This window comes from Taudactylus pleione, unplaced genomic scaffold, assembly GCF_031769625.1.
Source record: "Taudactylus pleione unplaced genomic scaffold, aTauple2 ptg000093l, whole genome shotgun sequence".
Classification (NCBI taxonomy): domain Eukaryota; kingdom Metazoa; phylum Chordata; class Amphibia; order Anura; family Myobatrachidae; genus Taudactylus; species Taudactylus pleione.
This window is the reverse complement of record NW_028284495.1, coordinates 12,530,136-12,548,440: the sequence shown is the minus strand read 5'-3', so window position 1 is coordinate 12,548,440 and position 18,305 is coordinate 12,530,136. Positions and strand designations below refer to the sequence as shown.

The following is an 18,305-nucleotide window of genomic DNA, read 5'->3' as shown; positions in this document are numbered from 1 at the left end:
TATAGTTTTCTACTTGGTTTTCTAGAGGAAGAATTATCCAAAGTAAACTGAGAGAGAGAGAGAGTAAGAGAGTAAGAGAGAGAGAGAGAGAGAGAGAGAGAGAGAGAGAGAGAGAGAGAAAAGTTCAGAAGAATATTCAATGTACTGTATTGTTTTAAACGGCAGAGGGTATAGGATGCATACAGCTGGGGGCACATAGATCTCCCCCAGCTATGGAGGGATACCTATGTTTTGTCAATGTACATGCTGGTGACAGTCAATATATCGACAGCATGATATTGACAGGACAATGCTGATACTGTTGAAATGTTATTTAAAGCACTGTAATGTTGTCAGCATGATAACTTTATACATGATCGTAAATCATCTTACAACGGTGTCGGCACTGACCCATCAATATCATGCGGGCATCATATTGACTGTCGACAGCATGTACATTGCTAATCTAACTACTTTTCAATACTGACATAGATGTACTGTACTAGATACTATGGACTTGCTTGGAGGAGAGTCAAGATATTCTATTAGCCCTATCTTAACAAGTGAATAAAATAATGTTTTTTTATTCCTAGAAAGGTCTCTGGATGAATAGAAGAATTTGGATAAAAGTTATCTTAGAATAACTGATTATTTCTAAATTATACATAAGGAAATTAACTTATCTTCTATTCCAGTAGTTAATGCAGCTATCATGCAACATGTTACATTGCCTATGGACAATTCTGTCACTTTCAGAGATGTAAGAAGGAGAATTAAAAATGATCAAATTAAATACTATTCGATATCAGGGCTTCCTGTCATCCAGCCATTGCCGTGATCTATGTGGTGAAAGCCTTAAAAGCTGGACATGTAAATGTCGAGGAGGTAATAAACACATGAGTAAAAGAAAAAATATTATAGTTCTAGATAAATTAAATTGACATCAGATGTCTTATCAGCATTTGCAGTGAACATTGTCAAAATTCCATTATGAATTATGCTCATTTGTCTTGTCGTTGGGACCACGGTCCCATAGTAGAGTGAGCTATCACTTTACAGCTGGTTTCGGATCCAGCTTTCCAACTGTGCATGCGTGAGCTAATGGAGAATTATTATTATTTTCTTATTCAGGGGAAGAAAACAGAAGTCCAGAGGAAGCTATATATCTTCTGGGGGATGGATTATGTTCAAATGATAAATGGGGAAAACGATTACAACTTTTATTTGTTTTCAGTAGAAGTGGCATCATGCCTGTGGCAATAATTTTTAAGAAAGATTTACTATGGTAAAGGAAAGAGTGCAAGCTGATATTACAACCGCAGGCGATTATTTGTAATAACATCAAATGCCAACACAAAATGCTGGCAAACCTATTTTTTTGAAGGGTCTTTCACGTAAACTCCAGATGGAACATACAGTAGCAATTTAGGCTCATGTGGGAATAAGGTGGTGCCCGAATTCAAGAGGAATAAATGCCTTTCCTATCCAGTAGAGATTCACATTATTATATATCTTCCCTCCAATTGCACTTAGAGGGTATTTGAGAAAATGCAGCAAGCTGTTCAGATGACTGCAATTCTCCAATTTGGGTCCTGCAGGTCCTTGTTACCTCTATTAATAACAATGGTGATGTAGCTTCCAGGCCACTTCCATTGTTCCCAAAAATTCTAGTTATGGGAAACTGTGAACATTAAAACAGAGAGGCTCTATGTGATGGCCAGTTGGGTTTGTCTGATTCCGTGCACTGATGTGTACTCATACACCTAGTGTATATATGTGCCATAAGGCGCCAGGCGGCCAGCTCAAACGAGACACTCCTAGAGGTGTAACTTCTATATTTTTCTTTACAATTTGCATCTTATACGCATTGCAGAATCAGCGAAAAGCCGCTCACAATGTGTTAAAGACACTAGGCTGTGACTTTAACTGCACAGGGATTGGTTTTACACATGCAAGTTAAGCACAACGAACTTGGCGTGAGGAATTCACAAAGGAACTTGGCGCAGTGAATTCAGTCGCATACAGATAATCACATGTCGCAAATCACAGTGGTCTGCATACACTAGCAATACAGCTTTGTAGCTTCCAGCAGTTTTATTTGTGCGAATAAAACTGAATTATTAGTTGAGAGAAAAGCCGCTGGTCGCGGCCAAGTAGCCCCGGTACCTGGTGCGCTGAGAGGGGCTATTTGGGGCGACTTGAGTCACAATGTATCACAATGTATGAAGGAAAATCTGTAACATATTATATGTCTCTGAGGAAAAATACTTTTGCCTAAATGAAAGTCTACTTACTGTAAATTCAAGTGTTGGAATTTTTTTTACAATAAGCTATTAATCAGTTAGTGAGAGCAGTCTCCAAATTGAAACTTTGATCATTGAGGATGGGAAGGTTAGGTTCTCATAAATACAGGTGAGTGCAGATTAGCAATTCACTAGGATCAAAAGACAAAACTGAGCTACTTCGATGGGCAGGAAGAGATTTTTCTCTGCTGCAGAATATTTACTGATTCCTAATTGTATATAATAAAAAGGTGTTTGTTCTGTGCAAAGTGTCGAACTTCAAGAGATGGCTGTTACCATGACAGTGATCAATGCCTTCTCATTGACTTACTGTATGCTGCTTCTGATTTAAGGTCACACAGTTTTCACATAGCTATTTTAAATACAGGTTTATGAAAAAAACACACTCATGCTATAACAGTACAGCTGAGCTTTGTTCCATTCTACATTTTATTTGGACAAAGCTGATTAATATGGAATTTTTAACAATGCTTACAGTTCACTAGGCAATTATTACACATAGAACTGAAGCACAAAGACTCAGGTTCCCCCTATGCTCCATGGGAGGAGAGACATAACATAACCGCTGCCCATTCACATAGCTATGAACTATGGATTTATGTATGTATTACAGCTTTGAACTATAGATTAATGTATGTATTATAGCTATGAACTATAGATTGTGTCCTCTTCTGAGCGACTATTGCATTCGTGAAGAATCATTAGTAAAGTCTACTTTTAAAACAATATATTTTAGGGCCTGATTCACTACCGTACGCAACTGCGATTACACACGCAATCGGCCGATTGTTGCGTTCTGCGCATGCATCGCAGAGCGCGAACTAGCTATTGCAATTGGGACCACGATCGCTGTGACTACGCAGACCCATTACAGAGTGATTAGCAGGAAGTCCCGTTTGTGGGTGGTGTTTGTAGGGTGAACGCAGGTGTTCAAGTGATTTTAAACAGCGTTACAGGGGCGTGCATAAATTATGCACTGTAGGCAATGGCCTACGCAGCCTGAGTCCTGATACAGTGTGTTGTTGTTTGTAATTTCTGAGTAAGGTCAGAGCTTGTGCAGGTGTGCGTGAGGCTGTGATGGAACTCTATGTTACCGATGGTTTTCTCAGTCTCGCTAAACATTACAGATGTGTGGTAAGTAAAGTGGGCGTCCTTGTGTAGTGCTGCATAGCGATCGCAATGAATTAGCATACTATCACAGTTGAACTGCGTGCGTAATCGCTATTGCATACACAGTTGCGCACAGTAGTGACTCAGGCCGACAGTACATTGCATGACACATCAATACCAGTCTAATGTGTTATTGACACTTATTACATCACAACTATACTAAAGAAACACAATGACATCATACATTTTAGCATAAACATGAAAACAGCTTTGGTAGCTTCAGTACTGGTTTTTCACAAATGTAAGTACTCCTTGGTGGATTTCAATTAGCTTTCTGGGCCCAAATTAAGTTAGCTATCTATGGACACAAAGTGCAATACTATAAACACCACAAATCATTACATCTCAGATACATAAATGGTGCATATGAACATACTGAATTAATAATGTCACTTTTCTTACTCAAAATGCTATGTAGTAATATAGAAATATTGTAATTGCATAGGGTCATTAAATAGATATATAAACTTAAAAACACAACAGAAGAAACATATTCTAATATATATATATATAGAGAGAGAGAGAGAGAGAGAGAGAGAGAGAGAGAGAGAGAAGCGTGTGGTTTGGCACACATATACAAACTGTCACTTCAAAGTGGGTGCCTTCTCAAATAGAATGCATATACAGCATCTCCTTAGGAACCAGGGAAGCCCCAGCCCAAAAGAAAGAGCGGCACTCCAATGGTGTAAAAAATTCTTGTGGGGCGTGGCCTGACTGGCTTACTGGACAGCAGAATTTCTTTGGAGCTCCTGGTCTTTGTGCTCTAAAGGGCAAATAGACACTGCCTCCTGCCTCCCTGAGCCTCCTCTCACCTCCAGCGTGTGCCCGCTCTCACCCTGACCCGATTCCTGCACTCTGGCACCATTCTGGGGGGTCCAGAGATCTGCGGCCTACTGCAGCTCCAGAAGCCGGGGGCTAAATTTTGGAGCCCACAATGGAGTACCTGGATGCTGCCTGCTGAGACCCTGCCAGCTCCTATAAAATGTACAGCTCTCATGCCTCTCTACTCCTGCACCCAGGTTGGTGATTGACTGTTTATTTTTCACTTGCCTTTTTGAAAGGCTGTGATCCCTTGCCTCACCATGCTGTTCTAGTGATATTATGTTACCCTCCCCCATGAGACCTCTTCAGCTCCTGCTCTTCTGATTGAACCTCTGCTACTACTATCCTCCTAATGTGATCTACAACACTCCATACCTACTTGCTGACATATATATATCCATCTCCTCCCTATATGACACCATAATCCAGCATCTCTAAAACCAACTAACGTGCAGTCTCTATTTTTCTGACACCTGTGCCCCCAACCTCTGAAGACCGTTATGCCTGCCAAACGAGGCAAACTCTCTACTCTTGCACCCCCTATTAAATTTGTTATATCTGCCGGGAAGACCTCGGAAGCGTCCACCTCCATGGCCGCTTCCCCATCCAGTCTCATGACCAGTCTGGACCCCACTACTGACGCACCACTCACAGTCCGTACACTCCATCAGATGCTCCAAGCGTTCCGGACAGATCTCACCTCTGACTTCCAAACCTCAGTTTAAAAATTATCTGCTGAAGTAACGAATGTAGGTGACCGCACTAACCATTTAGAAATAAAGATGCAAGAACTTGTGTCCTCCCATAACGATCTTCTCACCTCCCATAATTCTGTCCTGATGGAATTAACAGCGGTTAAGGATAAACTCGCTGACCTAGAGGACAGATCCAGGAGAAATAATATTAAGATAAGAGGAGTCCCGGAATCTGTGCTTAATGATGGTCTCCAGGACTTTGCCCTGACCCTTTTCCAGAAATTATTACCGTCTGCTGAGGTCCGCTACCTGTTATTTGACCACATCCATCGCCTTCCTAAACCCCGCACAGCCCCTGGCAGTTCCCCCCGAGATGTTTTGCTACGCCTTCATTTTTTCCATATTAAGGAAGATGTCCTTAGAGCTGCACGGATGGCAGAAGACACAGAGGTCCTAATAATCTTCAACTATTCCCAGATCTCTCGATCCATACCATCAACAAACATAGATCTTTCCAACCTATCACCAAGGCTCTTCGTGATAATGATAGCCAATATCGCTGGGGTTTCCCGGTGAAGCTCTTGTTACGGAAAGATGGCTCCACGTTCGTCATTTCGTCTTTGGAGGCCGGTGTCAAGTTGTTATCAGAGTGGAAAATCCCTGTCTCTATTGCATCAGCGTCTCCTAATCCCATTCAGTTGGAATGGACCCAAGTTGGATGAAAATTTCCTGGATATATACAATCTCATTTGTTATTTTATTGGTTGAATCATATGCATTTTCCTGGACTGGGTTGCTACCTGGTAGCCTATTGTAGCACCAACAATGTTTGACCCTTCCAGACGAGACATTCCTATTGTTCCTGTTTCTGTTGGTCGCTCCGCTCTGGGACGCTATGCATTGGTCTTCTTAGCCGCAATTATATATAGGTCTTAGACCTTGATTTACTGATAACTTTGGCCTATGTTATATCACAGGATTTGCGACTATGGTGCTTGTTATTTTATTACATCCTATTTGCTATTGTAACTAGGATGTCAGTTTCACGTATAGGTTTTGAGAAATGTCTTATATGTTGATATTATACTGTTTATATTTTATTTCTTGTCCTTGGCAGTACTGATAGTTCTATTTTCAACCATATATGATATATACTGCCAATATTGTATTTTTTACGTTTTACAATGTTTGTATGTTTTTATATAGGAGGTCTCTGGGTGGGTATTGGAACAGTCCACCCCCCACATGTTAACCATTTTGCCGTTTTTTTCCCCCACGGCAACTACTGTGGCCCGATATACTGGGCTGTTTGATTTGATTCTGTTTCACCCTTTTTTATCTTTCCCTTTTCTTAAAGATATGTTTTTTTCTTTTGCTTTTCATAACAGGTATATCCACGGTGCTCACACAACTGTATGACTATAAATGGTTAAGGTTTTTTCCCTAAATGTCAAGGGACTGAACTCCCCACATAAATGTCGATTAGTTCTCTACACTTTTCATCAACATAGAGAAAATATTGTGGCCTTACAGGAGACGCATTTCTCTTCTGCTGCGCCCCCCATATTTAAAGACCATAGGTACCCTACCTGCTATACCGCTAATGGCCCATCCAAACGGAATGGGGTCGCTATTTTATTTCATGTAAATACCCCATTTGTACTACATAGGAAAATTGAAGATAAAAATGGGCGTTTCCTTATCCTTACTGGCATTGTTGAGGAAGTTCCAGTTACCCTAGTCTCTATATATGCTCCCAATTCTCGCCAGGTCCCTTTCCTGAGAGAAATTTTTCAAGAAATTGCTAAGGTCCGTCAACGCGCCCTAATACTGATGGGTGACTTTAACCTAGTCCTTGACCCCAAACTGGATCGCTCTTCCTCGCTGGGACACTCTTCTTCCCCCCGTGATGTGGGCCCCTCACTTGCTTTTAAGAAACTGTTAGCTGAGTTTGACTTGTATGATGCCTGGCGCACCCTTTCCCCAAATGAGAGAGACTATACTTTCTTCTCTTCTCTCCATAATAGCTACTCCAGAATAGATCTTATTCTTTTGGATAAAAGAATACTCCAGTCCACTAACAAAATTAAAATTCTCCCCATCACTTGGTCCGATCATGCTCCCCTCCTATGGTCCTGGAGTACTGATAAACATTTTCCCCCTACACGCCCTTGGCGTTTTCCTGACTACCATCTCCATGATCCTGAGATTCTAAAGGCTCTTACGGATTCTCTTACGCTATATACTCAGACCAACTTGCCTTCGGACACTTCAGTTTTTACATATTGGTGTGCCCTGAAGGCGGTACTTCACGGCACCTCTATCCAAAAAGGTGCTCAACTTCAAGCTCGCTCCCGTAAATCACAAATCGATTTGGAGTCTTCCCTTCGATCCTTGGAATCTCAGAATCAGGCCCACCCTACTAGGTTGTTACGTAAACAACTGCAAGAGGTCCGACAGCAGCTTCAGAAACTGTTTATGCTCCGCATGCACTCAGCCCTTACTCGATTACGTCACAAGTTCTATACTGCCGGGAATAAAGCTTCTCGCCTTTTAGCTCGTAAACTCTGCGGTCACCAAGCCAGAAATAGGGTTAAGTGTCTTCTCTCCCCCTCCGGTTCCAAATGCCTTAATCCCCTCGACATTGCCAATCTGTTCTCAAAATACTATGCAAAATTGTATAACCTGTCTGAAGATCCCTCCACCCCTCAACCCACAACCCCTATTATTTCTTCTTTTCTAGATAGTTTGACTTTTCCTGCCTTAGATGCAGGTAGCCTGGCATCCTTAAACGCCCCTTGGTCACTGGAGGAGATACAGTCTGTAATTAGGCAATTCCCTAGGGGTAAGGCCCCGGGCCCAGATGGCTGTATTAACTCTTTTTACTCTATATCTAGAGGCTTCTAAAACTGGCTCCTTTCCAGCTGAAATGGTGGAGGCACAAATTGTGACTATCCCGAAGCCGGGCAAGGACCCCTCTGACTGTAAAAACTACAGACCTATAGCACTTCTTAACACAGACATTAAAATCTATGCTAAATTAATAGCTAATCGTCTGAACCCACTACTTCCTCAGTTAATACACCCTGACCAGGTGGGCTTCGTTACTGGACGTCAGGCTCCCGACAATACACGTAGGGTTCTGGACCTGGTGGAATGGGCCTCACATAACAAACAACCACTTCTCCTCTTAACACTAGATGCTGAAAAAGCATTCGACAGACTCCATTGGGACTATATGCGCCAGGTGTTATACAGGTTTGGACTCCAAGGCGATATCCTTAGCTCAATCAATGCTCATTACACTGGCCCCTCAGCCCGGATTTTTAGCAACGGCTTCCTTTCCTCACCTTTCCAGATATAACTAGACAGGGATGCCCTCTCTCCCCACTAATCTTTGTATTGGCTATATTATTTCTTCTTTTCTAGATAGTTCGACTCTTCCTTCCTTAGATGCAGGTAGCCTGGCGTCCTTAAACGCCCCTTGGTCACTGGAGGAGATACAGTCTGTAATTAGGCAACTCCCTAGGGGTAAGGCCCCGGGCCCAGATGGCTTTATTAACTCTTTTTACTCTATATCTAGAGGCTTCTAAAACTGGCTCCTTTCCAGCCGAAATGGTGGAGGCACAAATTGTGACTATCCCGAAGCCGGGCAAGGACCCCTCTGACTGTAAAAACTACAGACCTATAGCACTTCTTAACACAGACATTAAAATCTATGCTAAATTAATAGCTAATCGTCTGAACCCACTACTTCCTCAGTTAATACACCCTGACCAGGTGGGCTTCGTTACTGGACGTCAGGCTCCCGACAATACACGTAGGGTTCTGGACCTGGTGGAATGGGCCTCACATAACAAACAACCACTTCTCCTCTTATCACTAGATGCTGAAAAAGCATTCGACAGACTCCATAGGGACTATATGCGCCAGGTGTTATACAGGTTTGGACTCCAAGGCGATATCCTTAGCTCAATCAATGCTCATTACACTGGCCCCTCAGCCCGGATTTTTAGCAACGGCTTCCTTTCCTCACCTTTCCAGATATAACTAGACAGGGATGCCCTCTCTCCCCACTAATCTTTGTATTGGCTATATTATTTCTTCTTTTCTAGATAGTTCGACTCTTCCTTCCTTAGATGCAGGTAGCCTGGCGTCCTTAAACGCCCCTTGGTCACTGGAGGAGATACAGTCTGTAATTAGGCAACTCCCTAGGGGTAAGGCCCCGGGCCCAGATGGCTTTATTAACTCTTTTTACTCTATATCTAGAGGCTTCTAAAACTGGCTCCTTTCCAGCCGAAATGGTGGAGGCACAAATTGTGACTATCCCGAAGCCGGGCAAGGACCCCTCTGACTGTAAAAACTACAGACCTATAGCACTTCTTAACACAGACATTAAAATCTATGCTAAATTAATAGCTAATCGTCTGAACCCACTACTTCCTCAGTTAATACACCCTGACCAGGTGGGCTTCGTTACTGGACGTCAGGCTCCCAACAATACACGTAGGGTTCTGGACCTGGTGGAATGGGCCTCACATAATAAACAACCACTTCTCCTCTTATCACTAGATTCTGAAAAAGCATTCGACAGACTCCATTGGGACTATATGCGCCAGGTGTTATACAGGTTTGGACTCCAAGGCGATATCCTTAGCTCAATCAATGCTCATTACACTGGCCCCTCAACCTGGATTTTTAGCAATGGCTTCCTTTCCTCACCTTTCCAGATATAACTAGACATGGATCCCCTCTCTCCCCACTAATCTTTGTATTGGCTATAGAACCCCTCGCCCAAATGATTCGCTCATCCACTGATTTCCCTGGTCTCTCAGTAGGTAACATTTCTCATAAATTGTGTCTCTTTGCAGACGATGTTTTATTGTTTGTGACTGACCCGGAGACTTCGTTGATTCCCCTCCAAAATATTTTAAACAACTATAGCGCTGCTTCCTATTACAAATTGAATACAACTAAAGCGGAAGCTCTACCTATCAACAATCCCCTACAATCCTTCAATCCCTGAAAGGACGTTTTCCATTTTCTTGGAAGGACTCCTCCCTATCCTACCTAGGCATTTCTATCCCCTCCTCTATTAGTAATGTTCACATTGTTAATTACGCCCCTCTGCTGATACAGTTGACAACTTTAACCACTGCTTGGATGAATCATGAGGTCTCCTGGTTAGGCCGTCTAGCGGCATTCAAGATGATGTTACTGCCCAAACTGATTTACCTGTTCCGTGCTATACCATATGCAATACCCCGTAAAATGTTACAACAAATGCGGAAACTGATGACGTCTTATGTATGGAAACACAAAGCTCCTAGAATAGCTTATAACCGTATGATGCGCTCTAGACAACAAGGAGGCCTCAATCTCCCTGACCTACCTAGGTACCATGAATTTGCCTCCTTTCTCAGCTGTGTGATTGGTTTCTCCCCCCCACACTAAGCCCTGGGTGGACCTAGAACATGCCCTTTTTCAAGAAATCCCTTTATCGGACCTTTTATGGTTACCTAAACAACTACGCCACAATCCCCATGACTTCCCAAGTCTGGCCTTAATACCCTAAAGATATGGGATGTTAGGCTCCCAACTCATTTTAATTTCACTCTCCCTACTAGGACCATATCCCTCCAAGCATTAGATAATTTGTTTCCCAATCTCCACATGTTTTACTGGATGCAATTAGGTATTCAGTCCCTAGCAGATTTTCTTTCCCCGTCCTCTAGTTTACCGTTTTCTGATTTATGTGCCAAATTTTAAATGGGCCCATCAGTTTGGTTTTATTATCTTCAAATCCATCACTGGATAGCTCAATTTAATACCGGCCCCTCCATGCTCCAAACACCACCAGACCAAATTCTAAATAGACTATCTAGATCATCTTCCCGTGGGGCCATCTCCTTTTGGTACTTACTGTTGTCTCCTGCTGACCAGACGACCAAATCTTCTGTTCAGCTTCGATGGGAGGCTGATCTTCAATGTTCCTTTACCCTTAAACAATGGGAATCTATCCATTTAGCCTCTTTTTTTCCCTATCTAAATGCACTAATCACGCTAAAATACATATTAAACTCCTAAACAGACTATATTTGACACCTACTAAACTACATGGGATATGGCCTACGTTTTCTAAATTTTGCTGGCGTTATGCCACTCTGAAGGTACGATTTTTCATATTTTTTGGGACAGAAGTATTTTCCCTTATACAGGAAGTTTTAGGTCGCACATTGCCTCTAGATCCCTCTCTAGCCCTTTTACATTGGTACCCTCTCACTATTCCCAAACCTGCTCGTTATGTTCTTGGTCATATTTTAATATCTGCTAGGGCTACAATAGCCCAACATTGGAAGTCCCCTTCCCCCCCCATTTGCCAAAGTTGTTACAAAAACTCAATTTCATCTATCCACGACACTGCACTCCAAGGCTGAAACAAGCTGCTTAATTTATTGTCAACGTTTCGGGGCTACTAACACCCCATCTTCAGGAACAAGCAACATACAAAACTAAAGGGGGATATAAGGTAAGACCCTTTAGTTTTATATGTTGATTGTTCCTGAAGACTGGGTATTAGAAGCCCCGAAATGTTGACAATAAATTAAGCAACTTGTCTAAGCCCTGGAGTGCAGTGTCGTGGATCGCTGCATGATGCAGCTTTACACCTATGGACTATATATATATACATATATTTATAGATAGATAGGTAGATGCTTTCCTACTTCTGCTTAGTTTGCCCAGCCAGAGCCATCTTTAAATTTATTATGTATTTTGCAATAGTGTCAAAATAGACACTTGCCACCAAGTACAACACTGCACAGCAATTGTAAATGACCCTCCAGTGACATGAAAGGACACATTTGGAATCTTGAAGTACTTGCCATCTTGTTGTCCATGAAGATTCTGAGGGCTCTGCATCCTTTCTTCAAGGTTAGAACTGAGGTCAGAGTTCACAGCCGACATCCTGGTGGAGTCGCTCATATCAAATTCATCGCTTTCTATGGAACTTTCATCCTGCCGACATAGATATAGGGTTCACATTGTGAGAAGCTGCTGCCTCTGATAAGAATACTTCAGTATTACATGTTAACTCAGTGCAAGTTCGCTGTTCAGTGACAGTAACACAGTAGGTGGAAAGCAAGAGCAGAGGGCTATGCAATACAAGATTACAGCTTTTCTGCAAACAAGAACTTTACAGTTTGCTGCATCATCCAAGAACAATATAAGGTGATAGATTCTTGGGGCAGTTTGAGCATTGCATAGTAAAGGGATTAAAGGAGGCTTCACTTGATTAGTGGCAGGATTATTTTATATAATACATTTTTTTACTAGTTGTTAAAAAGCATTCTATCTAAGCATGATAGATGCAGTACTGTCTGCATTAAACGTGGTACGCTACAATATCATATTGACATTTGTTTTGAATTTGAAATACTATTCTCCAATTAATATTGATACTACTCTCTAATTCTTAAAAGTGGATAGTACACAGTAGATCAAGTCAGGGCCGCAACTAGGGGGGGGCTAAGGGGGCATGTGACCCGTGTGCCAAACTTGAGGGGGTGCCGGGGAGAGGCTGCCGGGAGGCTAGGTTGCTGCTGGGTTTGGAGCCGCATCATGTCAGTCTAATGTGGTGCCGGTCGCAAGCCAATCAGTGCTTGCGGACTGAAAGCCAATCAATCAGCAGGTGCTGCAGGTCCATGAGCTCCAATTGGTTCGCAAGCGGCGCCACATTACTATGACGGCAGTACTAACAGTTCCCCAGCGTGTGGCAGCCCCATCCCACTCCACCTCGAGCTCACCCAACACACGGCCCTGGCAGGTAAGAGAAGGGAGATGGGGCCTTACTGTGGCATAATGTATAAGGAGCCTTACTGTGGCATAATGTGTAAGGGGCTTTACTGTGGCATAATGTAAAGGGGGCCTTACTGTGGCATAATGTATATGGGGCATTACTGTGGCATAATGTGTAAGGAGCCTTACTGTGGCATAATGTATATGGGGCATTACTGTGGCATAATGTTTAAGGAACCTTACTGTGGCATAATGTGTAAGGGGCCTCACTGTGGCATAATGTGTAAGGGGCCTTACTGTGGCATAATGTGTAAGGGGCCTTACTGTGGCATAATGTATATGGCGCATTACTGTGGCTTAATGTATATGTGGCATTACTGTGGCATAATGTGTACTGTGGCAGAATGTGTTGTAAGGGGCATTACTGTGGCATAATGTGTTGTAAGGAACATTACTGTGTTATAATGTGTTATAAAGGACATTACTGTGTGGCATAATTTGTTGTAAGGGGCATTACTGTGGCATAATGTGTTATAAGGGATATTACTGTGTGGCATAACATGTTGTAAGGGGCACTACTGTGACATAATGTGTTATAAGGGTCATCAATGTGTGGCATAATGTGTTAATAGGAACATTATGTTTCACAAAATCACACACCCTTTTCATTCTCTATGTTGTACTTTTTTTGGGAGGGGCGCAAATTATGGCCTTGCTCCGGATGACAAAAAACCTAGTTTCGGCCCTGATCAAGTATAGAGAATGGAACTGTACTGTAACATTGTCCAACAGAGAAGAATTGTACTGTAACATTGTCCAACAGTGAACATTACAGACATTTCCAAATCTCTACAATCTGGAAAATAGGGCCAGTAGACAACTAGGGACTCTGTCTTCCTGTAGCAGCTTAAAAAAAAAAATGTTTAATATTTTAAAAGATTTAACACAAATATTTTAATAAATTCACCAACGAAAAAAATTGTTTATTTTAATCTTAAAGTTAGTTTTCTCTGTATATCGCCTGTACTATTGCCACCTTGAGATGGAGATAGCAATAGAAGCTTTGCAAGGGGAAGCTATTTCCGGAGGTGGCCTTTGAAAGCTAATCCAGCAATACCGTCTGTGCAGCTTATTAAATAGGGATAAGACCTGTTTCTGGGGAAAACATCAGTTTTCGCTGGATTTATGGCTCTTTGCACAACTATAAATATGGGCCTTAAAGTTGAACATATAAATTAACCAGCATGATATCATAGCAGAGGCAACAGCATTTGTCTAGTGCAGTGGTTCCCAAACTTTTTTGAATCACGGCGCCCTAGAGTATCAGCATTGTTTTCATGGCACCCCTAAGTTTAAGTTTGTTATTGAGAAATTCTGAAAAAAATGTAGTACAGTGAAGTAAATTGTGCTGGCCTGTTATCCTTAGGTACAGTTATGTGGTGGTGGACAGGTTTGCGCTTCTGTTTGCCCACATATTTACATTACATTAATTGACCATAAATAATTTGATTTGGTGCTGGACCACCAACCTGAGGCACCCATGCAAGTGTCCCAAGGCACACCAGGGTGCCTCGGCACACACTTTGGGAACCACTGGTCTAATGGTTGTGCACAGCATACTTATTGTTACTGGTTCTGACAGATGACTTGAGCTAGTCTCTTATTTCAGGGAGCTCTCAGCCAGGCTAATCCACATAGACACCTTGACATCAGAGAGACAGGCATGTAATTTGTTTTCATTCATGATTTTGCAAGATGCACCAACAGTTAATACAGTAGGTATGCCAGCTTAAACACCGGTCACCATCAATAAACGCCTAGTATGGCTCCTTAACCAATTGATAGAAGAAAAAATTCACACATGAAAATGTTATCAATAAATATAGCGGCACACAGATACCTATAACAGCAATGTGTTATATCTGTGTTAGTCATTGATAATACCATGAAAAGGGTGGAACTAAAAAGAGATAACCTGTATTGGCAAACTGAACAGAATTTAAAGGGAGATTTATCAAATGTTCTAGAGCAGTGGTTCACAAACTGGGTGCCTTGGCACCCTGGGGTGAAACAAAGTGCATGCAGGAGTGCCATGTGATGGTGGTCCAGTACCAAATTGTATTATTTATGGCCACTCTGACATGTAAAACCAGTGCCCCAATCACAAAATATGTGGACAAACAGTATCGCAACCCTGTACGCCATATACGGTCAAACTTACAGTGGATTCAAGTACACATATTGTGCAATGGTAGTATCAACCAGGGAGAGTCTGGTACAATAAAAAGGGCCTGTGGGAAGGATCCAGGAATAGGCAATACACACTTTAGCAAGCATACATAAATGAAGGACTTATTGCCCAGTATATTTATCGAACAAGTTGTCATCCAGCACACAACAAAGAACAAATACTAGGGAAAAAGAGAGGGACCCCCATGGAGGAAATCACCTAAAGTATCCTGTCCCAGGAAGGTCTGCACCAGGGAATATTCCCATAGCAAATGCCCATATGTGCCCAATGGAGCCTGACATTTTGTATATAAAGAGCTGAACCGGCCCCCAAACCAGCATAAACGAATGAAAGTCAGATATATAGTACCCTATGCAATAAAAATAATTGAATCTGTTGGAAACTAATCAATGTAGTAGATATCATGGACACTCCTCCTAAGCCCTCTGCCACACCTCATCCTGTAAAGTGCCCAGATCCGCTTCCCACTGAACCCATAGTCTCTGCAAATCTGCAGAGTGAGTCTGCAGTATAGAGGAGTACACATATGAAACAACCCAATAGGGGCTAACTGTACACAGACGTTTTTTAAGAGGGGAGTCCTTAAGTACTGGGGGGGGAATGTCAGGGTACTGGACGGCCAAAGCATGTCTGAACTGCAAGAAACTATAGAAGTAAGTAGAGCAGGGCTTGACAAAAGTTTCTAAAATCTAGAAGCCAGGATGAATTTGTAGGAGCCAGGCCACCTTCCCCCCCAAAAAATTACAGGAGTGAGTAAGGAGCACAGCTCTGTGTGTTATGCAACCTTTATACACACTATACTAGTCCACAAAATGTTCACAGTTGAATGGATACAGTAAAATGGAGGCTCCCTCACTGCTCTGCACAGCTCCCCTGCTCCACGCTCCAGTAATAACGGACCACATTTCACATAAAACAATGGTGCCAGAAAGTACAACAAAACCTCCTTCTCCTCATGGTCACACCACTCCCTCTGACGCTGCTCCGCTATCCCTGGCCAGCATAGACCCTACTACCGGAGAGCTCTATGCAGCTGGAGATAGGAGGATCAGTATAGACTGGGACAGACAGCAGGGATCAGAGCAGGCCAGGATGGAGAGGAGGAGTCAGCGCAGGCCGGGACGGACAGTGGCACAGCAGTAACCGAAGGCGACACTCGGCACATGCACTCCTGTTCATGATATTAACATGCAAAACTATAAGCACGAATCTCCACCAGAGCTGATGAGGATCTGCTTTCTCCCTCACTGCAAAATCTGGTAGCCAGGCAGCAAAATCTGGTAGCCATGGCGACCTGGCCCCTGGGATTTGTCGGGCCCTGGAGTAGAGGGTACACCAAATTCCAAATGAAGCTGATTAAATAATTTAAAGACACCAGATATATTTAACTCTACAATAGAGACCACTCCCCATCTGAACCACACCTCCCTGGTTTGCAGTGGTAATAGCTCTCCTAGCATGCCACAAAAGGGTAGCCGGATCTAAACCCTGACCCTGAAAAATGTCTGTAACAAAGTTCCAAATCCCGATTGCCTTAGTAAACAATGGGATTGTTGCACCAGTCACCCTGCCACTAAGCAAAGCCTGAAAGTGGGTGTGATCTGGGGTTACCTGGGCTACCAGAAGAGTATGCAATGCATTACTGTCAGAATCCCAGGGCAAATACCATAGGTGAGCAAACTAGAAAGCATAATAACAAAACTGGAAGTGAGGGAGCACATGTCCACCCGTCAGGCGGAATCTAGTGAGTACATTAAGCTGCATATGGGTGCAGTGACCCACTCAGACCAGAGAAGAAACAATGCTATCTATAAGTTGGAAAACTTTAAGTGAGAGGAAGACTGGAGATTGTTGTAAGACATATAAAAGTTTAGGTTATATGATCATTGTAACTTGATTAACACGACCAGTGAGAGCAAGAGAGAGAGCTTACTCCATACAAGTCTTCAGGTAGTTCAACTGGGGCTGAACATTTAAAGATACATAGTCCTGGGAAACATAAGAGATCCAAATACCTAAGATACTGTACACAGCCCTGGGAAACATTAGAGATCCAAATACCTAAGTACTGCAGCCAAAGAGGTATAGGGGGACACACAGAGCACTTAACTTGAAGAAGAAGAATTTCTAGTAAGTTCCAAGAAGGTGCCAAAATTGATTTATTAAAGTAAGGACATTAGGAATGGAAGTACAGGTATGATAATCAAAAATAAAAATAAAAAAAATCACCAGCATAGAGTGCCACCTTATTCGGTCCGGAGCCCAAAGCAAGACCCTTGATACCCCAATGATTCTGTATTAGGTAGACCAAGGGCTCAATCGCTTTAACAAACAAAGTGGGCGATAAGGGGCAATCCAGGCTCATACGCGTGACAAAGGGGAGGAGGAAGAACTAAAACCATTAATGGACCTGGCCACCGGAGCAAAGTTTATAAGTTGAAACAATTTAATCATCCCGAAACACTGTCTCCCACAGGATGGACCACTCCTCAGAATGAAAAAGCCTTGGCGGCAACTAGCGAGACAACCTTTGATGTCGTGCCCATGAGAGACCTGCAAATGAGTATACAACTTTCAAATGTTAACCGAAGTACATTGGCCCGGCATTAATTCGATCTGCTCTGGCCTGGGTGGATCATAAGCGATTACCTGACTGAGCCTGTTAGCCAGTATCTTAGCCAAAATCTTAACATCTAGAACATCTTAAATCTTAACATCTATAGGGAGAGGAGATATAGGTCAATAAAAATCAGGAAGTTTTGAGTCTTCCCTGGCTTAAACTGGGTACACACTAGGACAACGGATTGGCCAATCCGCCATCCTATCTAATGATTGGTAAGTGCATACACACTTATCAATTGTCAGCACGATGAGTTGTGATTGACTTCACAACTGGGCAGGCATTTACATGTGCACGCCCAGTTTAGCTGTCAATCACCTGCAGCCTTTGCAGCAAGTGTACTGGCAGTCAGCTGACCGCCCGTACACACAGCACGATGCACCTGTCTGTAGATATATTAGGAATGCGTTGTGATGCACAGCTGACACTATATGTCTGAACGGCAACGTTCACAGATATATCACTGGTACACATCAGCTGGCACGCCCACAATATATTGGCTGTTCAAATGAACGGCTAATATGTTGTCCAGTGTGTACCCAGCATTAGGGAGGACAATAATAAGAGCTTCTAACCCAAATTGTGGAAGAATCATCCACCTGTACAACCCATTATAGAGCTCAAGAAGACGTGACACATAGAAGAGAGCATGTTTTTTGTACAGCTCT

At 42.7% G+C, this 18,305-nt stretch overlaps 1 protein-coding gene across 3 annotated transcripts in view; it reads right to left on the bottom strand.

Moving 5' to 3' along the window:
* The window catches only part of NOL4 (nucleolar protein 4), a 377,579-nt gene that overhangs the window by 162,260 nt on the left and 197,014 nt on the right, over positions 1-18,305 (bottom strand). For all 3 annotated transcript variants that reach the window (XM_088469570.1, XM_088469571.1, XM_088469572.1), the window contains exon 5: positions 11,854-11,986. In XM_088469570.1, coding sequence (XP_088325696.1) covers positions 11,854-11,986 — 133 coding nt within the window. The remainder of the gene's footprint in view (positions 1-11,853; positions 11,987-18,305) is intronic.